This window comes from Gorilla gorilla, chromosome 11 (genome assembly GCF_029281585.2).
Source record: "Gorilla gorilla gorilla isolate KB3781 chromosome 11, NHGRI_mGorGor1-v2.1_pri, whole genome shotgun sequence".
NCBI classification, from domain to species: Eukaryota; Metazoa; Chordata; class Mammalia; order Primates; family Hominidae; genus Gorilla; species Gorilla gorilla.
This window is the reverse complement of record NC_073235.2, coordinates 114,348,194-114,367,107: the sequence shown is the minus strand read 5'-3', so window position 1 is coordinate 114,367,107 and position 18,914 is coordinate 114,348,194. Positions and strand designations below refer to the sequence as shown.

The 18,914-nt window shown below is 35.0% G+C and overlaps 1 protein-coding gene across 6 annotated transcripts in view; it reads left to right on the top strand.

Moving 5' to 3' along the window:
• ERBB4 (erb-b2 receptor tyrosine kinase 4) overlaps positions 1 to 18,914 on the top strand; it is a 1,171,871-nt gene that overhangs the window by 789,220 nt on the left and 363,737 nt on the right. For all 6 annotated transcript variants that reach the window (XM_055379529.2, XM_019022670.4, XM_019022668.4 and 3 more), the window contains exon 5: positions 3,873 to 3,938. In XM_055379529.2, coding sequence (XP_055235504.1) covers positions 3,873 to 3,938 — 66 coding nt within the window. The remainder of the gene's footprint in view (positions 1 to 3,872; positions 3,939 to 18,914) is intronic.

Below are 18,914 nucleotides of genomic sequence, written 5' to 3'. Positions count from 1 at the left end.
AGGCACCTGTAATCCCAGCTACTTGGGAGGCTGAGGCAGAGAATTGCTTGAACCTGGGAGGCAGAGGTTGCAGTGAGCCAAGATTGAGCCACTGCACTCCAGCCTGTGCAACAGAGCGAGACTCTGTCTCAAAAAAAAAAAAAAAAAAAAAAGGGATTATTGCAATAATCAATGGGAAGAATCACGTACCAGGTTGAGACATGGAAGTGGGAAGATTTGGACAGCATTGGCAAAACCCCTAAACACTGCTCTCATTTACATATTCTAGAATCTGACTAATTCCTCTCTTCGTGGCCCTCATTTACAAAACACACTCTGGGGAGAAGTAGTTTATAAAACTAATTCACGCTGAATATGACAGACATATAAGATCTCTTTTTCACATGAAATCAGGACTTTTGGCCGGGTGCGGTGGTTTACGCCTGTAATCCCAGCACTTTGGGAGGCCGAGGCGGGCGGATCACGAGGTCAGGAGATCGAGACCATCCTGGCTAACACAGTGAAACCCCGTCTCTACTAAAAATACGAAAAAAAAATTAGCCGGGCGTGGTGGCAGGCGCCTGTAGTCCCAGCTACTCGGGAGGCTGAGGCAGGAGAATGGCGTGAACCCGGGAGGCGGAGCTTGCAGTGAGCTGAGGTCGCGCCACTGCACTCCAGCCTGGGCGACAGAGCGAGACTCCGTCTCAAAAAAAAAAAAAAAAAAAAAAAATCAGGACTTTTGAGGTTAGTGCATGCCTGAGAACAGAGGGCAGGAAGAAAGTCCCAGTAAGACAGTGGGTTATCATTAAAATATATATAATATATATAATATATATATATATATATATATATATATATATATAAACAAGGGACATATCGAAGCCTATACTTAACACTCTTCACTGAAATGGTCTAGGGTGATCTCCTTTTAAATGTCACATGGACGAGTCATCGTTTAAGGAATGTAGCTGATTTCCAAGCCCCTGGGAATTAGATTGGGAATTATCTAGCTGCACCTGCTTTCATCCAACTCTTCTTTCCTGGGCTAGGAGGCTGTTAAAAATTTAGATTTACTGACTTTTTCCCTTAAACTCATAGAGGGTGAACATTAGCTACAGAGTAGTCAAAACTCTTCTCCTGAATTAATTCTAAACTCTAAGAAGGTGATAAACTTCTCTGTTTCAGTTTAATATTTTATGTCCATTGCTTAACATCATGCTTAATACACAAAATGAGGAAGGTACTTATGAAATAATCAGGGATACGTGGTTGGAAGGATGTAGGAGGGAATGCTTATAGGAAATTTTGTTGTTTTTTTTTTTCTATGCTAGGCAGATAATTACTATGGGAACTCTCTCTGTACTTCCCAATTATCTACAAGAATCAAACTAAGGTTACAGGCATAAAAATGTAGTAAGTGCATTGATTCATAAATATCTCTAATCAGATATTTTGGTCAGATATTGTAGTATTTACTTAATTGCTAATTGGCAACATCCAGTGATAACACAAGTGCCATGTCTTGCACCATTTTGAAGAGTAAAACTAAAGCTGAACTGAGTACTAGGACAGATTCCAAAAGTGTCAAGGCTCTAGAGAGAAAGTTAAATAAGGGTAGTCTTGGCTGAACAGCCATTTATGGGAGTACAGTCAATTCTAGATCCTCTAGTGCATTTGTCATAATAGAATTTTGAAACGTGTAGGTCAAGTGGAAACGGAAACTACCAACAAAGTCTCATAATATCGAGTAGACAGTCAAGGTTAAATTATTTAAAATTGTTTTTTGTGTGTGCGGGTACTATATCACATTTTCAAATAGGTGGGCCTTGCCCTGATACCTTGTCAAGAACCGTCAACAGTATTTCTAGCAACATACCTTTTTATATTGAATCTGGGAGCAGATGTCTGGGTGGCAAATTGGAATTTCAAGAATAAGAAGTTAAAAAATTAATTGAGTAAGAGAAAAACATTGAGAATATAAAAATGTCTAATATGAATTTCGTTACTTAGCTCCTTCCTTTCCTTGTTCCTTCCTTCCTTCCTCTTTTCTTTACTTTTTCTTTTCTTCTCTTCTATTTGCTTTTATCTTTTCTTTTCTTTTTTTTTTTCCAGTTAGGTAGTATTCTGGCCACAAAGAATAAGGCCGAATATTTTACAAGCCCCAAACATAATTAAATAAGTCATAGATTAAATGGTAGATTATCTTATGCTTCAACTGTCTTCAATTAACAGACCACTTAATGGATCAATTTAGAGGATTATACCAAATCTAAGAAAACACATTAACATTAGCTACTTTCTCATAAAAAAGTTTGTACTCTAAAAAGTTTTCGCTGCTTCCTATTTTGTCTCACAGTCCTTTCTAATTTCCGCTAGTATAAATCAATTTAGATTTATTAGCTTTGTACAAAAGAACTCCTGTAAGTTTTTAATAATAATTATCATTATCACTGATTAAAGTTATATTGTTCAGGCCAGATGGAGTCCTTTTCCTGTCAGCTACAATGAGCTTGCATTATGTTGCTATAATGTGTTTGGCTCTAAATAAACAGATGGCAGAGTGACAGGATATTATACACTGGTGATGTCAGCGGCAATACTTCACAAATAGAATTGCTTTAAATAAACTCTGTTGTAGCAAAGATCCCCGTACTTTTAAGATGATTGGAATTGAACCTAAGTATTTTATTAACTTGGAAATAGTACAGTTTACTTTCTCAAAGGTAGACAATCTGAATGGTCTGAGATCCAGCCAGAGAAAGTGTCTTGAATCTGTATCTTAACCGTGTACTCATTTAACAGAATAGCCTCACTTAGGCGGTTTCACTGGAGGCGGGAAAACACTCCAGGTTGTAAGAACTTTCTGGTTGAGGAATTAAAAACTTGAATCAAGGAAAGATGGGAGCATCTGATGAGATGTTATTTGATGATATTTATAATATGGTTAACGTTGTTAAACACTTTGAATGGGAGAATCCTATTAACAATTAATATTAAACAATTGGCAATGTTTAATAAGAATCATTTAAGGAAATGTCATAGAAAACATTTCTGTTTATGGAAAAGTTTTAAGCTTTAATAGATTTTTAACATCTATATTTTATTCTAAAAATGTGTCATGTACCCACAGAAATTTAGAGTGAATCTGTGAAATTCAGAAATAAGATTCAAAGGAAGTCGTTTTTATATGACTTCTTCCAGCTAATATTCTTTATTTTCAGTCCCGATGGGAATTTCTCTGTGGGACAACTATGTTTGTTGAGGCAAATACCTATGGTAGAAGAAGACGCCACTATAGGAGATTAAGGCTTATAGTTGAAAATGCAAATAATGTTAATAAACATTTTAGAAGTATATATTAAAATAATTGAAATTAAGCTTTCAAAAATATAGCTTAAATGCATGATTTTACCATTTATTCTAATGATTTTTCATGTGTTTGTAAAAATATATTCTTGTTCTCATAGATTTCAACTTATTTTTAACTGTTGCTTTACTTTTTAATATATGTTGCTCTCAGTAAGGTGTGATCTCTGGAAATTATATCAAGTAGAATAGATCAATAGAATAATAATGCTGAACAGTGAAAGTGAAACTTATTAAATATAATAATTTGCTTTTGATTTCCTGAGAAAATTCACAAATTCATTTATTTTATTTTCCTATAAAATGATAAGAGGATTTGAATACCAGGAGGTTGTACTTTAGTTTCACATATGTTTGACATTCAGGTTTTCCTACTTAAGTAGGCATTTTATGGGCTATGTTTCAGCTCTAGTATGACATAAAAATCCTCATAAAGGAGCAGGAGTATTTCCTTTGAGGAGTTACTCCTAGTCAAGGAGTGAAAGATCATAACGTGCATGTCCTTTTTCCCTTTTCGTGTTCTGCAGGTGGACGTTGCCATAAGTCCTGTACTGGCCGTTGCTGGGGACCCACAGAAAATCATTGCCAGACTTGTAAGTGTTCATCAGTGAGAGCACACAGGTTTGATATGGTCAAGGAATTTTAATGATTGGTCCATTTCATGCCTCTGGTCATCTAAAACATGAAATGAGCTATCACCTCCTTGTGGTTGATTTGCTTTGGGCCAAGAAAACTACCAGATTTTCATTGCTTTCAAATGAAAATTAATATATAATTGATTCTTAGGTTTCTTCGTGGTTTCTAGGTTAATGATCTCAACAGCACAGCTATGGTGATATTAGCTATAACTTTAGAGTTTTTACATCACTAGAAGTGGGAAATCCAATGTGTACAAAATAGTAACTCAATTTCAGGTTAACTGGGTCTCTCAGTCCTTTCATTAACTAGTTATTTCACTATTCATTAATTACAAAAGGAGAGGAAAGAAAAAAGAAAGGGTACTATGTACCCACTGTATTTTTCCAGGCACTGTTCCAGGCACAGGGATAAAAACTTTATGAATTATGGAAATAGTCACTATTTTTGACAATGACTATTGCCCTTAGTTTATACTGTTTCTTGGATTAGTCATTAGCTAAAGAAAATATGAAGCTATCATCATTGCTAAGACATATAGTAACAAAGCATACTAAATATAAAGACAAATAGCTATTTTTTTCTGCACTCTTAATGTTGTTTAGTACTCAAACCAGCACTGAACTTTCATGAAACTTAAGAATAAATGATTTCTTTAAAAAAGAAAAATAAAATGTCCTATACAAGTAGTAAACACTCATTCTTCCTGCTGCAATAAAAATGACTGAAATATGATATGGAAAAAAATATAGTGACAAGTTGAAATATATTTCTTTGTTATCATCAATGATACAGAAAATATTAAAGATTCAAACATACAAATATTACACTCTTTGATGAAAGTTTACAGATTTCTAATTTGTCTCAGTTCACATTTGTGTAGTTCTATTTGCTAGATTCTGTTTTAATAAAGAAATATAAAAGGATTATTTTATTGTGAACCACCAAAGAATAAAAATATAGGAAAAATATTTCCAATGATAAATGATTTCTTAAATTTATTAATTTTAATTCATGGGCACTCTCATATCCAAAATTCATGAAATGGAAAAGATTATAAGGTAAAATAGTATCTTCCCACGTGGGTCCCACCTTTTTCCCTCAGCTCTCCATAGGCAACAAATATTATTGGCTATTTTGGTGTATTTTTCCAAAAATAATTTGTGCGTACCCAAGGAAGTATGTATATAAGCACTCACCCCATTTTTCATTCAAATATTAGCATGTTTTGCATGTTGTACTACAGCTTGATTTCTTCAACCCATGCATGTGTATGAATTATTTGTAGTATTAATTTCTAGAGGTGAATTTGTAGGGTCATAGACATGTGGATTTGGAAATGGGTAGAGAACAGCAAAATGGAGATCTTATTTTCTATAGAGGTTGGATCAATTAGTTCTACCGAGAGCAATGTACATAAATGCCTATTTCCCTCCCTATTCTTTGGACGAAGTAGTTCATTAGGGAATTTTTGGATCTTTGTCAAAGGGTTAGATGAAAAATAGTCAGTGTAGTTTTAAATTAACTTATTTAATAGAAACAATGTTTTATGGCAGGAATGTATTGACAAGAATCTTAAACAGGCTTTTAAATAAGATGAGATTATTGTGTGAAATTCATTCACAATATTTGGAGATATTCTTTTAATAGCAAAGAATTGGAGGCTAAGTTGCATCCCAGTGCTGGTCTGACACGCATGTGACCATTTGCAGGAAGTCAAGTTCTCTAAAATAAGGAAAAATCTGCAACAGTTTGTGATGAAGTGGAAAGTAACCAAAGAGACTGTGAAAGTGCTAGATATCCACTGGTCATTTCATGGCAGAAAAAAACTACCGAGGTATCAAATTAAAAATGAGTTTTTACTCACTCACCTACTTATTTTATTTATTCACTTATTTATTTTACAGAGGGGTCAAAGAGGCTTCTGCAAAAGCTCCTTGTTGTGGCTGAGCCACTCTGGTGGGCCCAACCACACCCTGTCTCAGGCCCATGGGGTTCAGCCAGTACTGTTGAGGGACTCACCATAGATCTGAGGGGGGAAGGAGCTTACATTTGGGAAACACTGGGGTGGATCCCTCTTCTGTTGAGTAGGGGCACTTAAGACACCCTGCTGTTGTGTTGTTCCTCCAGTGCTAGTTCCCAGAACAAAATTACTTCCTCCCACCACCTTTCAGATTTCTCATTTGGTTGCCTCTTGTGTTACTTTCAGGGTTTATAGTTGAATTAAACAGGTGGGAAGAAAAAGGTCTCTGCCATCTTTTCTATACCAGAAGTCTCATACAGTGTATTCAATAACACTATTAATTAAAATTAATAATACTATTACAATTAAAATAATTACTTTAATTATTATTTTCATCTGCGTCTTATTTTATGTGTATTTTTACAGATTACAAAATGCAGTGTATAGATTATATGTATCGATTTTACAGTCGTTCCTCCATATCACTGGTTTCCACATGGCAAATTCAACCAACTGCAGATCAAAAATACTTGGAAAAAAACAATTAAAATAATAAACAATTAAAAATAATACATATAAAAAACTATACATTATAACATCTATTTACATAGCATTTACATTGTATTATGCATTATAAGTAATATAGAGATGATTTAAAGTATACAGGATGATGTGTGTAGTTTATACTCAAATATTATATGCCATTTCATATAAGGGAAGTGAACATCTATGGAGTTTGGTATTTATGGGGGTCCTGTAACCAATTGACTGCAGATACCAAGAAAGACTCTGTGTATACATATTATATATTATATATACATAGATGGTGAATATTTATTCTCAGATTGAGATATATGAGTAAAAAATGTGAAATTCAATCACTGTATTAGGGTAGAATGCAAAAACAACATATATGGGTTTTCCCTAACTTTGATTGAAATTTTCCTTCAATTTATACAGTGCTAAAAATTCCAAACGTTTTAATTTATTTTAGTAGATCTGCTTCTGTTGGCTAAATTTTACAAAAGTTATAATTTCCACCAACATCTCTTATTTCTATAATAGACCACTTTCAGGATAATTGCCAAGCAGACACGTGGCCTTCTCCGAAAAATACCCCCTTCTATATGGTCAGCCCCAGTAGGCATGTTTGTTTTATGGGACACTTTACCCTTTACTTCACAGGGCAGTGTTTATCAACCAGAAGTGATTTCTGCCCCACAGGAGACATTTGATAATTTGGGTTGTCATATCATGGAGGAGGGGTGGGAGGGATGATCTTCTGGCACTGGCAAAGTAGAGACCAGAGAGGATGCCCTGCAATGCACAGGAAAGCCTCTCCCACCCCTACCCAAACAAAGCATTAGTCAGTACAAATAAAAATGTTAATAGTACTGAGGGTTGAGAAATCTTGTAATATGGGTGGATAATTGACTAGACTGGGCCAGTCAAATTCTCTCTCCAGAGAATTTAGATTTGGGATCCAAAAGTGCTGGTTACAATAACTTAGAAACTTGAACCTGAAGAGATGTTAAAGCTAATTGAGGTTTCCATTTTTGAACTATGTATGTTAATGAGAAGCAGAAAGAAACAGTCCCCAAAGTCTCTAAAGAATAAAGCAGCCATACAGAGAGTTGAGGAAAGAAAGAATAACAATTTTTGACAATGTTTACCTCCTAGTTCTCTGGGTTTCGTGAGGTCCAGCTACACTTCTGTCCTTAGGTTCCATAAGAAACACGATGTTCTTCTAGTATATTTGAATGGAGGGTTTTTTTTTTTTTTTTTTTTTTTTTTTTTTGAGACAGTCTGGCTCTGTCACCCAGGCTGGAGTGCAGTGGTGCGATCTCGGCTCCGTGCAAACTCCGCCTCCCGGGTTCAAGCAATTCTCCTGCCTCAGCCTCACAAGTAGCTGGGATTACAGTCATGTGCCACCACGCCTGGCTAATTTTTTGTACTTTTAGTAGAGACGGGGTTTCGCCATGTTGGTCAGGCTGGTCTTGAACTCCTGACCTCAGGTGATCCACTCGCCTCGGCCTCCCAAAGTGCTAGGATTACAGGTGTGAGCCAGTGCACCCAGCCTGAATGCAGTTTTCTCACTTGCTACCAAACACAGGTGGGAGGAAGTCTTGACTAAGAAAATCATCAAGTTATAATTCATGTATCAAATCATCAGACGTGAAATTACTTAATTGAGCTAATTTTTCAGCATAGAAGCTATCCTTACTGTAATCTAAAATTGGCTTCACGGCCACTGTGCTTACTCCACAAAGCCTACCAAATTTAAACTCAACAAATTCATGGACCTAATAAGCAAGTACAAATTTTATTTTATTTTATATTATTTTGCTTTAGAGACAGTGTTTCACTCTGTTGATAGTGATGGGGTGTCTCTTTGTTGCCCAGACTGTTCTCAAACTCCTGGCTTCAAGCAATCCTATCTTCTTGACCTTCCAAAGTGCTGAGATTACAGGTGTGAGCCACCACACCGGCCAAATGTTAGAATAGTATACAAGTTAACATAGAACTTTATTAAATATTTCCATTTTAAAAATTCATTTTCACAATATTCCTGTGAGTTAAAGAGGGCAGTTACATTAACCCAATTTTACAATTGAGGAAATATAAGCAGAGGAAATGATTAAAGGGCTAAATTTACACAGCTAATACCTGGATTTTAACCTAAGTGTTCTTAATCTAGAGACAGCTGTTTCCTGGATACAGTATTTTGTAACACAGTTTAGTAGTCGAGGAAGCTGGATTTGAAATTAGCCAAAAGATACAAATCCCAGTTGTTTCCACTTTCTATCATGGGAAAATGACTTCATCTTTCAAAATATCATTACCATATCTATAAAATGGAGATAAGTATACTTACCTAAGGGTTTTTGTTTTTTTTTTCCTGGCGGTGGAGGGTGGGGGGCACAATGAAATTCAACAATGCAGTTGAAGCTCTTAAACAATTTTTAACATATCCAAAACCCAATCAATAATAGCCGATATTATAATAAACTGGAAAGGATACTGTTAGAAAACTTATTCCAATTTAAATCTGAATGAATGAAAATGGGAAGGCAAACTCCTGTAGGCCAGTTCCACCTTGTGAAGTCTACTGACACCTGGTGGCTGGGACATGGAAGAGCAAAAGCCCTGGAGTGGGGTTGAAGGCTGCCTGTCCTTGACATTCATTCCTGTCCTCTCTCTCTCTTAGTCTGAGCAACTTGAAAGCGAAATTACTTATCCATATTTAAAGAGCCCAGCATCCTGAGGCAAAAAGTATTTTGGAACTACTCAAAAATATACTTATTGTAAGATCACAATTTTAGAATTTAGGTTGTATTTTTTGAGAATTAGATCTCACGAGAGATTCCATGACAATATGAGACCTCCGGAGAACCCATACAGTTGTAACACACGATTCATTTTGTTAAAGGCAGTTATTTTAGGCTTTCTCTAGATTTCCACTGACTCTTCTGTTATTTAAAACATAATGTTTACTCTTAGGTCCACTAAAGATATACTTATATCTGACCCTGACTTAACTTTTAAAAAATCAGAAAACATGCTATGTAAGTTTTTGACAACATTCTGCTTTTGTGGATTGACTATATAAAAGTACATTTTAGAGTCTGAAAGATATAATCATATGTTATTTACAAATGACCTCTTTCCCTATGACTAAAATAAATTCACTTTAGTGAAGGCTTTTCTGGAAGTATTCAACTTCATGATTTACCAAATATTTCCTTGTTTTTTATGGATAATTATTCTTTGAGACTTTCCATACATTGGGGAAAAGAGAAAAAAGTATTAAAAAGCCCCACACCTCAGCTAAGGAAACTGAACTGAGGCGTATATTTCATTGACTACACCTTATCAGTGCTGACATCTTCCCACAGGTGTCTCCTAGCAAATGTGCTGGGAGTTATCCTCTTTGTCACTAAATGGTGAGAAGCCACGCTAAAGACAAATGGCCCAGGCTCTGGGAGAACAAGTTCATGAAAATGAATGACTTGTTAGGGTGAAATGAAGCAAAGAGTGGTGATCAGATTGAAAACATCTCTGAATAGAGATACAGAGAAACAAAGAAGCCGGTCACAAGAACAGTGAGCTTCAGGGAAGGTCTGTGGGAGGCCAGAGGTTTTAAACAGAAGAAATGAAGAAAAGGTTTTTGTTTTTGTTTTTAATAGATTTAGCTAAATGGAAGAAGAATGTGAACAAACCGACAACTTAACTACGAACAACAGTTCGCTATGCAAACCTACCAGACAGAAATTTCAGTAAAATGTTTTATATTTTTAGTAAAATTTAGTACACTTTCAGTAAAATTTAGTAACATTTTGCAAGTTATTTTGTGTACTTTTTTGGGTGCCACAGTTAGCTTGATTGCATGTTAAATAATTTAATTGTGTCATTGTTCCTCCATAGCATTTAATTATGTTCAGACTATAAACTGTGAAACTAGTAGCTGTTTTTTAAAAATGTTTTCCTAACATATGAAATATTTTCTAGATAAATTCTTTAAAACAAACTCATTCAACTTAAAGAATGTTGTAAATATTAATGTAAGTAGATTGTGCTCGTAAAATCTAACCAAGTGTTCCCCTCTTCCTGTGTTACTCATGAGTCTGATTTTCTAAAACATCATGAATTTATTCTCCTTAAATCCTTCTGGATGTTAGAGCACCATGACCCTATAAACCTAACAAGAAAATTTCTCACAGAGTTGCAAAGGGTCAAAATAGAACTTATGATTGGACACTGAGAGCTACATTACATGTGGAGCAGTGACTCAAACTTGAAAGTACTTTTAAGCTCAGTTAAATGGTGGCTGCATTGCTCCACAGCACAGCTTAAGTAAATTGATTCAGTGGATTAATGTAGTCGTGTCAGGGGAGACAAACTTATCTGCTATGTGAAGTCTGAAGCTTATAGAAGTATTATTTAGCAGGCTTACAGGTAAGAATGACAACTCTCTCTATTCATAAGAACTGAGTCGTAACGTATGAGCTCTACAGGTTTTAGGTATGAGAGAGACTAAGGTTTAAGAAATAAATAATAATGATTAAAGAAACAAAGTTATCTCTGTCCCTGCAAGATATATGAAGCACACTTATCTCATTTAAAGTAGATACTGCATGTCCTTTTTTATCTTTAAGCACAATATCAGGCCAGCTCTCTCCAGTCTCCCATTATCAGAAAGGGTGGTTGTTTCATTTTACACATTCCTTTTGTCCTGCTAGACCTGTGTTATCTCAGTCACTGCATTTTGAGTGAGGAGAGGGAAAAAGGCATATATCCAAACATTACAGTTTGATTTTCCTGACCTTTGCATACATTTTGCATTAAAGTCATCATAATTGTGAAGTTTTCTAGGCTGATAACCACTCAATACACTCTTTAGTTTTCTAAGTTGCTTTATAAATGATGTTCTTGCTGATAAGCTGATTGAAAAATGTGAGTTTGACAATAGGTTAAAAACATTATTTATTGTAGAAGTTGAAATACAACAAAATTAATGAAGAAATGCATACTTTAACCACTGGAGTGAACAGATACACTTCTCTCCATTTAAATGTCATTAAACTGACTAATGCATTACTTTAACCAAAAGAAAAGTTCTTTTGATGGGATTTACCTCTTGCTTCTTACTTACTTAAGATAGTCTTCCTAGACTAACATAAGTAATAGAACTTGCCAGGTTATCTCAAAATCTTTTTTTTAATTAAAAATAGAATAATAGTAAAATAAAGATAAGCACTGTATTTTTTTCTTGTAGATAATTGTTAATATGGGTAGTACTACACTGGCAAAATAAAACCTTTTTCCAAACAACATTTTATGTTATTTACTTTTTCCATACAGACGTTATAGGATATGCTAGGAAAATTTAGAACTTATTTAGCATTTTCCTCAGTAATTTATTATGCTTGGGCATGAAGAAAATTGGTTTTAACATTTGCAATGTATTAAAAGTTTCAGTTTAATAGTAAAGGGGAAAAAAAACAAAACCTTAGCCTGGCTTATGAATTTTATTTATTGTTAAGAAAAATGTTATACATTTATACATGTCCTTTTATTTATTCAAAAGTATATCTGGAACTCCTTCGAAATAGAATAATAAAATCTAACAAAATGATTATATATTTTTGTTCCTCAAAATTTCAACAAGAAATGTTGCAGTTGAAAATTAAATTGTATCTTTCTCCATGAAATTTTCAACAGTTTCCTGTAGAATGTGAAAGCAAAATGACAAATTATTTGGATAATAAACTAATTATACTCACACACATGCATACACATATAATTTGTCTAAAGTGTAATTGTATTTACATTCTTTGTGGAACAAATGTTGTTTAAAAAGAAGGTGCCGATGTGGTAAATATCCAATTAGAGCAGAGAAAAGCAAGTGGGAGCTAATGGGGAACAGGGAAAGAGCTGAGCCAGCAGGCCCCATCAATCAGGATAACAGCAAGTCTTTGTACATGCCAACATCTTTAATTAAAACCCTTGTATTTTACTAATAACTTTGCACATCCATAAGCCTTCTTATTGATTTCAATTATTCCCATTTTTCCTTTTTTGGATTTATGGTTTCTGGAGATATTGTAAAATTAAAGTAAACATTACAATGAGCTAATTACTTGATTACACTGACCGTTTCAAAAAGTGCCCCAATAATTTACCGGTAGAAAATGAGAAAAATCTTCCCTGATGTGTTCTTCATTTTGACATAAGTTGATAATATTTGTTGTAATTTAATGACTTTTCTCAAAGATTTAAAAGAACAAGTTGTTTCGTTTTAACTACAGGAGATGTATATATTTAAAATACTCTGTATATTACAGTTTAATGGGATTCAGGAGATATTACTTAATGACAAGCCAAGGGCTTCAGGGGTATAAAGGTATATATAAAATTGTTCCTGTTCTGTGGGCATACTGTGGGTTAGATACAAGACAAAGGTGAGGAATGTTGGAAATGATCAAAAAGAATATTAAACTGGGACATTAGGTAACTAGAGATTTGGTCCCACTTCTAACTCAATTTAAGAACCTCAGTTTCAACAAGTTCCCTTATCTTTCTCTCTCTCTCTCTCTCTCTCTCTCTATCATCTATCATCTTGTGTGTGTGTGTGTGTGTGTGTGTGTGTGTGTATAACTACATATATAGTTATAGATTATACAGATACAGATATAGATTGAGAGAATGGAAACTGTGGGGTGTTGTGCAGATAGCTATTCTAAGCAGAGGGATCAGAAAGTGAATACTCCACATTTGAAGGATTACTAATAGGACATTGAGAAGAACAGTTAGATATATCTGAAAGTTCTAGCAGTAAAATAATTTTGTTATTTTGGTAGTGATGACAACTTATTCTGAATTATTTGTGTCTTCACAGCAGAAGAGCTGACTGTCATTAGAGTAACTATATTTGACTATCAAAGAGAAAATTTCAAAATTACCTACATGTGACATGCTTCTGATGAATAGGACAGCCATACTATTTTGGCTACAGAAATGGAAAGAAGCGTGAGATTTTATTCTAGGAAAAGCAAGCACTTACTTACCACTCTAACGGTTTGAGAATTTAGCAAGCATGAAGAAAGATATTCTCCTTAAAGTTCTGCCTTAAAATTATTGAAATGTATTATATTCTTTTTCAAATTAATCAATTTGGTTAAAGAAATAATTAAGTAGGCCGGGCGCAGTGGCTCACGCCTGTAATCCCAGCACTTTGGGAGGCTGAGGCAGGTGGATCACCAGGTCAGGAGATCGAGACCATCCTGGCTAACACAGTGAAACCCCGTCTCCACTAAAAATACAAAAAATTAGTCGGGTGTGGTGGTGGGCGCCTATAGTCCCAGCTACTCGGGAAGCTGAGGCAGGTGAATGGCGTAAACCCTGTAAGTGGAGCTTGCAGTGAGCCAAGATCACGCCGCGACAGAGGGAGACTCTGTCTCAAAAAAAAAAAAAAGACAAAGAAAAGAAATAATTAAGTAAACAGTATAGGGATGAAAGAGGATAGGAAGGGGTACAGTATAGGGATGAAAGAGGATAAGAAGGGGTAACTGGATACAGGTCAACTTTTCTTGTGCCAAGCCACGTTTTTGTCCATTATATTAAAATAAATGTGAGTTCACTAAATATCAGACATGTAAAGATTTCATTTCTGAAGCCAATATAAATTTTATATATTACTCAACAATTTATAATATTATCATGGCTGCATCTCTCCATTACCATGGGCACTTTCCAAAGAAATAGTCACTCTATTAATTTATGATGAGTTATAAAAACATACAAAAATATTTTAAAAAATAATTTGTATATATTACTATCTCACTGAAGACAGTTATTTTTGGTCTATCGAAAATATTTTTACCCATGAATTCTGTTATAATGGAGCTGATAGAGCATTATGACCACGGAAATACCTACAAGTTTTGTTCTGATTTCAGTATTTCTTGAGTAACTGTCACACAGGATGATTATTTTCCTCTTTAGTAAGGATGTTATATGTATTTAAGAAGTATGCAGTTTCATTGACTAGAAAACAGAGAGGATGAGGGAACAGAAAAAAATACAGATTCTGATGTTAACAACTAGTTGCTGATAATTTAAAAGAACCAAGCTACAATATTTCACCAATATGTAACCATAAAATTAAATGAATAGGGAACTACTGCATTCTAAGATAGAAATGCCCATGCTTTGAAAATGTCAGTTTTTCTAAAATTAAGCTATATTTTTAACTATCTTTAATCAATTACCAATGCTTTCTCTTCTAAAGAATCTCTTAAAAATACATTTAATAAAATAGCCAGATGAGGCTGGGCGCGGTGGCTCACGCCTGTAATCCCAACACTTTGGGAGGCCGAAGCGGGCAGATCACATGGTCAAGAGATCGAGACCATCCTGGTCAAAATGGTGAAACTCTGTCTCTGCCAAAACACAAAATTACAAAAATTAGCTGGGCTTGGTGGCATGTGCCTGTAGTCCCAGCTACTCGGGACACTGAGGCAGGAGAATCGGTTGAACCTGGTAGGCAGAGGTTGCGGTGAGCCAAGATCACACCACTGCACTCCAGCCTGGTGACAGAGCGAGACTCTGTCTCAAAATAAATAAATAAATAAATAGCCAGATGTTTGAAAAGAATAACCTTGTGGAATCATTTTCCCTATCAAGTATTAAAAAGTTAAAAAGTAATAATTATTAAAACAGTATATAACTGGTTCAGAATGGTATTGATTAAATGGAATCTAACAAAGTTAGACATTTGGAGGCAAATGTCTACAGTGATTTAGTTTTTACAAAGGTGACATTTTTTAAAAATGACAAAAGCATAGATTATTTAACAAAGAGAGTGTGAATAAGTGGCTCACTTATGGAATAAGATAATGTTAGATCCCTACAATAAAACAAAAGGCATAAGATGGGTAGTACATTAAAAGTCTAAAGAGCATAGGATAGACTATATGTAGTCTATATTTAGATAGACCTATACAGATTGATGAATTATAGATTAAAAATTTAAAAACGTGGTATAACTGGAAGTACTAGGAAAAAAATAGAGATAAAAATTACAGAATGATGACTGTCTTTTAAACATGACATAACAAATACAAAATAAAATATAAGAAAAAGATCATTTTCTGGCCAGCCACAATGGCTCATGCCTGTAATCCCAGCATTTTAGGAGGCCAAGGCAGTTGGGTCACTTGAGGTCAGGAGTTTGACCTCTCTATTAAAAATGCAAAAAATAGCCGGGTATGGTGGTGAGCACCTGTAATCTCAGCTATTTGGGAGGCTGACGCATGAGAATCGCTTGAACCCAGGAGGCAGAGGTTGCGGTGAGCCAAGATCACACCATTGCACTCTAGTCTGGGCGACAGAGGAAACTCCATCTCAAAAAAAAAAAGAGGGCCGGGCGTGGTGGCTCATGCCTGTAACCGCAGCACTCTGGGAGGCCAAGGCAGGTGGATCACCTGAGTTCAGGTGTTCAAGACCAGCCTGGCCAGCATGGTGAAACCCCGTCTCTACTAAAAATACAAAAAATTAGCTGGGTGTGGTGGCAGAGGCACCTGTAGTCCCAGCTACTCAAGAGGCTGAGGCAGGAGAATCCCTTGAACCTGGGAGGTGGAGGCTGCAGTGAGCCGAGATCATGCCACTTCACTCCAGCCTGGGCAACAGAGCAAGACTCTGTCTCAAAAAAAAAAAAAAAAAAAAGGAAAAATTATTTTAACTGCATTATAGTTAAGTATGGTTTTGTATTTTTAAAATAATTTTAATTAAAAAGAATTGAACATTTATACAAGAAATCTGCAAAAAATACTTGACATTACTTATAATCAATGACATGCAACTTTATAAATTAAAAACATATTCAGATAACTCCTAGTAAGAAAGAAAGTATGGAGCTTGGAACAGTATCAGTTATTCTTGGTAGATTATAAATAGGTAAAAATCACCATGTAGACTAATTAGTCATTTGTATCAAAGTTTTTAAAATATGCATTTTCTTGAACCACGAAATGTATTATTTTAACACTTGGATTATCATATGCACGAAACGAATGTTCCATAGTATATATTACAGCAGTATTTATAATAGTAAAAAATACAAACATTGCAAATAGCTTAGAAAGGGGATTCAGTTAGGGTATATTCATACAATAGTATAATATAGAGCTTTAAAAAATAATACAGCAGAAGCATATTTATGCTTCGACAAAAGACAGTTAATGATATAATATTTAGTTAAAAATACCAAGCTATAAAGCGAGATAATAACTACCATTCATCGATTACTTAACAATACCAAGAGCCAATATTTATATAATGTTCACTGCATATTAGGCACTATTCCAAATTAATAATTTCCCATAATACATAAAATCTTTGTAACAGCTTCATGAGGTAAGTACAGTTGTTATTTCTATTTTATAGATGAAAACCTAAATCACAGAGAGGTTAAGCAATGTGTCTAATCTGGCACAGCTATTACGTAAAGTCAAAATTAGCTATTATGTAAAGTCAAAATTATGTAAAGTCATCTCCAGAGAACTTCCTGTAGTTATCCATTGTGCTGGTTTTGTACTAACAGTTTCACATGTATTATCTCATTCCAACCTCATGAATCATTTCGGTATATACACTGGAAATAAGGTAGGAGAGACAAGAAGTGGGACTAGAGAAAGTTCTGAAGGAGGAGAATATGAGATTTCTGCATGTAGAGAAATGTGGATTGATGGGATAATTTTCTGGAGGCAGGAAGGGAGATTGTGTCCCCTTCCTGGATTTGAAAATTGTAAAGATCTGAGTTATTTTGAATTACTTTTGATTGTGTGTTTTGTGTTCTCTTAACTCTCATACTAGTGTGGAACCATAATATGGATGTCAAGCATTCACAGAGACTCAAAAGTTGACATTGGTTGTTACTGCTGGAGTAAGAGAACAAATGAATTGTTTTTAATTCTGCATATCTGTAGTTACTTATATTTCCCTGAAAATAGGTACTGCATATGTAATTTCAGAATTTTAAGAAAGGAAGTAACAACAAATATAATAAGTAATACCCTCTTTATCGCGACATGACTTTTTTGGTAAATGTTGAGGACTCCCGAACCTTTGTCCTGATCACAGAGATTTTAATTTTTTTATCAACATATTAATCATGCATAAAAGCTTTAATATCTATAGATTATATTATTTTATATAAATATATTGCTTGGAGAGGATCCAAAAAGTTGTTTTGTATTGGCCCACAATTTAATATACTGCCATGTAGGAGAAATTCAGACTGAACGATCCCAAATTTCCAGTAATTATGGTGGGAATAAAAAGCACAAACCTCTGAGAATGGTCAGTCTCAATGGCACAGTTCTGAAGATAAGGCATTATGGCAGGCTGTATTGTGCAGTGATTTTCCATATCCTCTAGGATCCTAAAACTTCAGAAAAGGGAAATTTTATCACCAGTGGCTCTAAATTCCTGAATTCATTAGAAGGCTAATTTGCTGTACCTATATAAGAAGAGCACAGAGATCGGTTTCTCTAATTTCTTAATTTGACCTTTGTTCATGCAATAAGGCAATGCTTTCAGATTGCTGGTTGCAACTTGTTAGTAGATTATAAAATCACTTCAGTACACCCTGCCCAACAATACATTTTTATTGAAATAAGATAGACTGGAATAAAATTGACCAGAAAAGGTAGTATCAAAATGCTCTTGCACTAATTAGGCTCAGTATTATTCCTCAAAACATTTCATCAAGGATATGTGTACTGAGCCATAATACAATGTTATTTGTACTGTAAATTGTTATTTTTTAAAAAACAAAAGTTTGAAAAACACTACAAAGGTGCATTATGTGACTTGTAAGAGGACATGATTATCTTTTTTTTTTTTCCTTTTTTTGAGACAGAGTCTTGCTGTGTTGCCCAGGCTGGAGCACAGAGGCACAATCATAGCTCACTGTAGCCTTGAACTCCAGGGCTCAAATGATCCTCCTACCTCAGCCTCCCAAGCAGCTAGGACTACAGGTGCACACCACCATGCCTGGCTATTTTATTTTTCCTTTTTTCTCTTTGGTAGAGACAAGGTCTCATTATGTTGCCTAGGCTAGTCTCGAATGCCTGGGCTCAAGAGATCCTCCTGCCTCAGCCTCCCAAAGTGCTGGGATTACAGACGTGAGCCACTCTGCTTGGCCTGATTATCTTTTTTAAGAAGATAATCCCAAACGTGTTCTATGAGGAGAAAAGCAAAACATATTCTTCTGTGTATACTCAAAATGTGCTGTGGTATAACTCTTTTAAATGGTTTCCTCAAAAGGTCTCTTTTTCTGAGGTATAGACTTCAGTGTTGGCCCTCTCTGGGTCTGAGATTTAAAGAGTATTTGAGTAATATCTTAGTTTTCATTGTTGGCCCTCTCTGGGTCTGAGATTTAAAGAGTATTTGAGTAATATCTTAG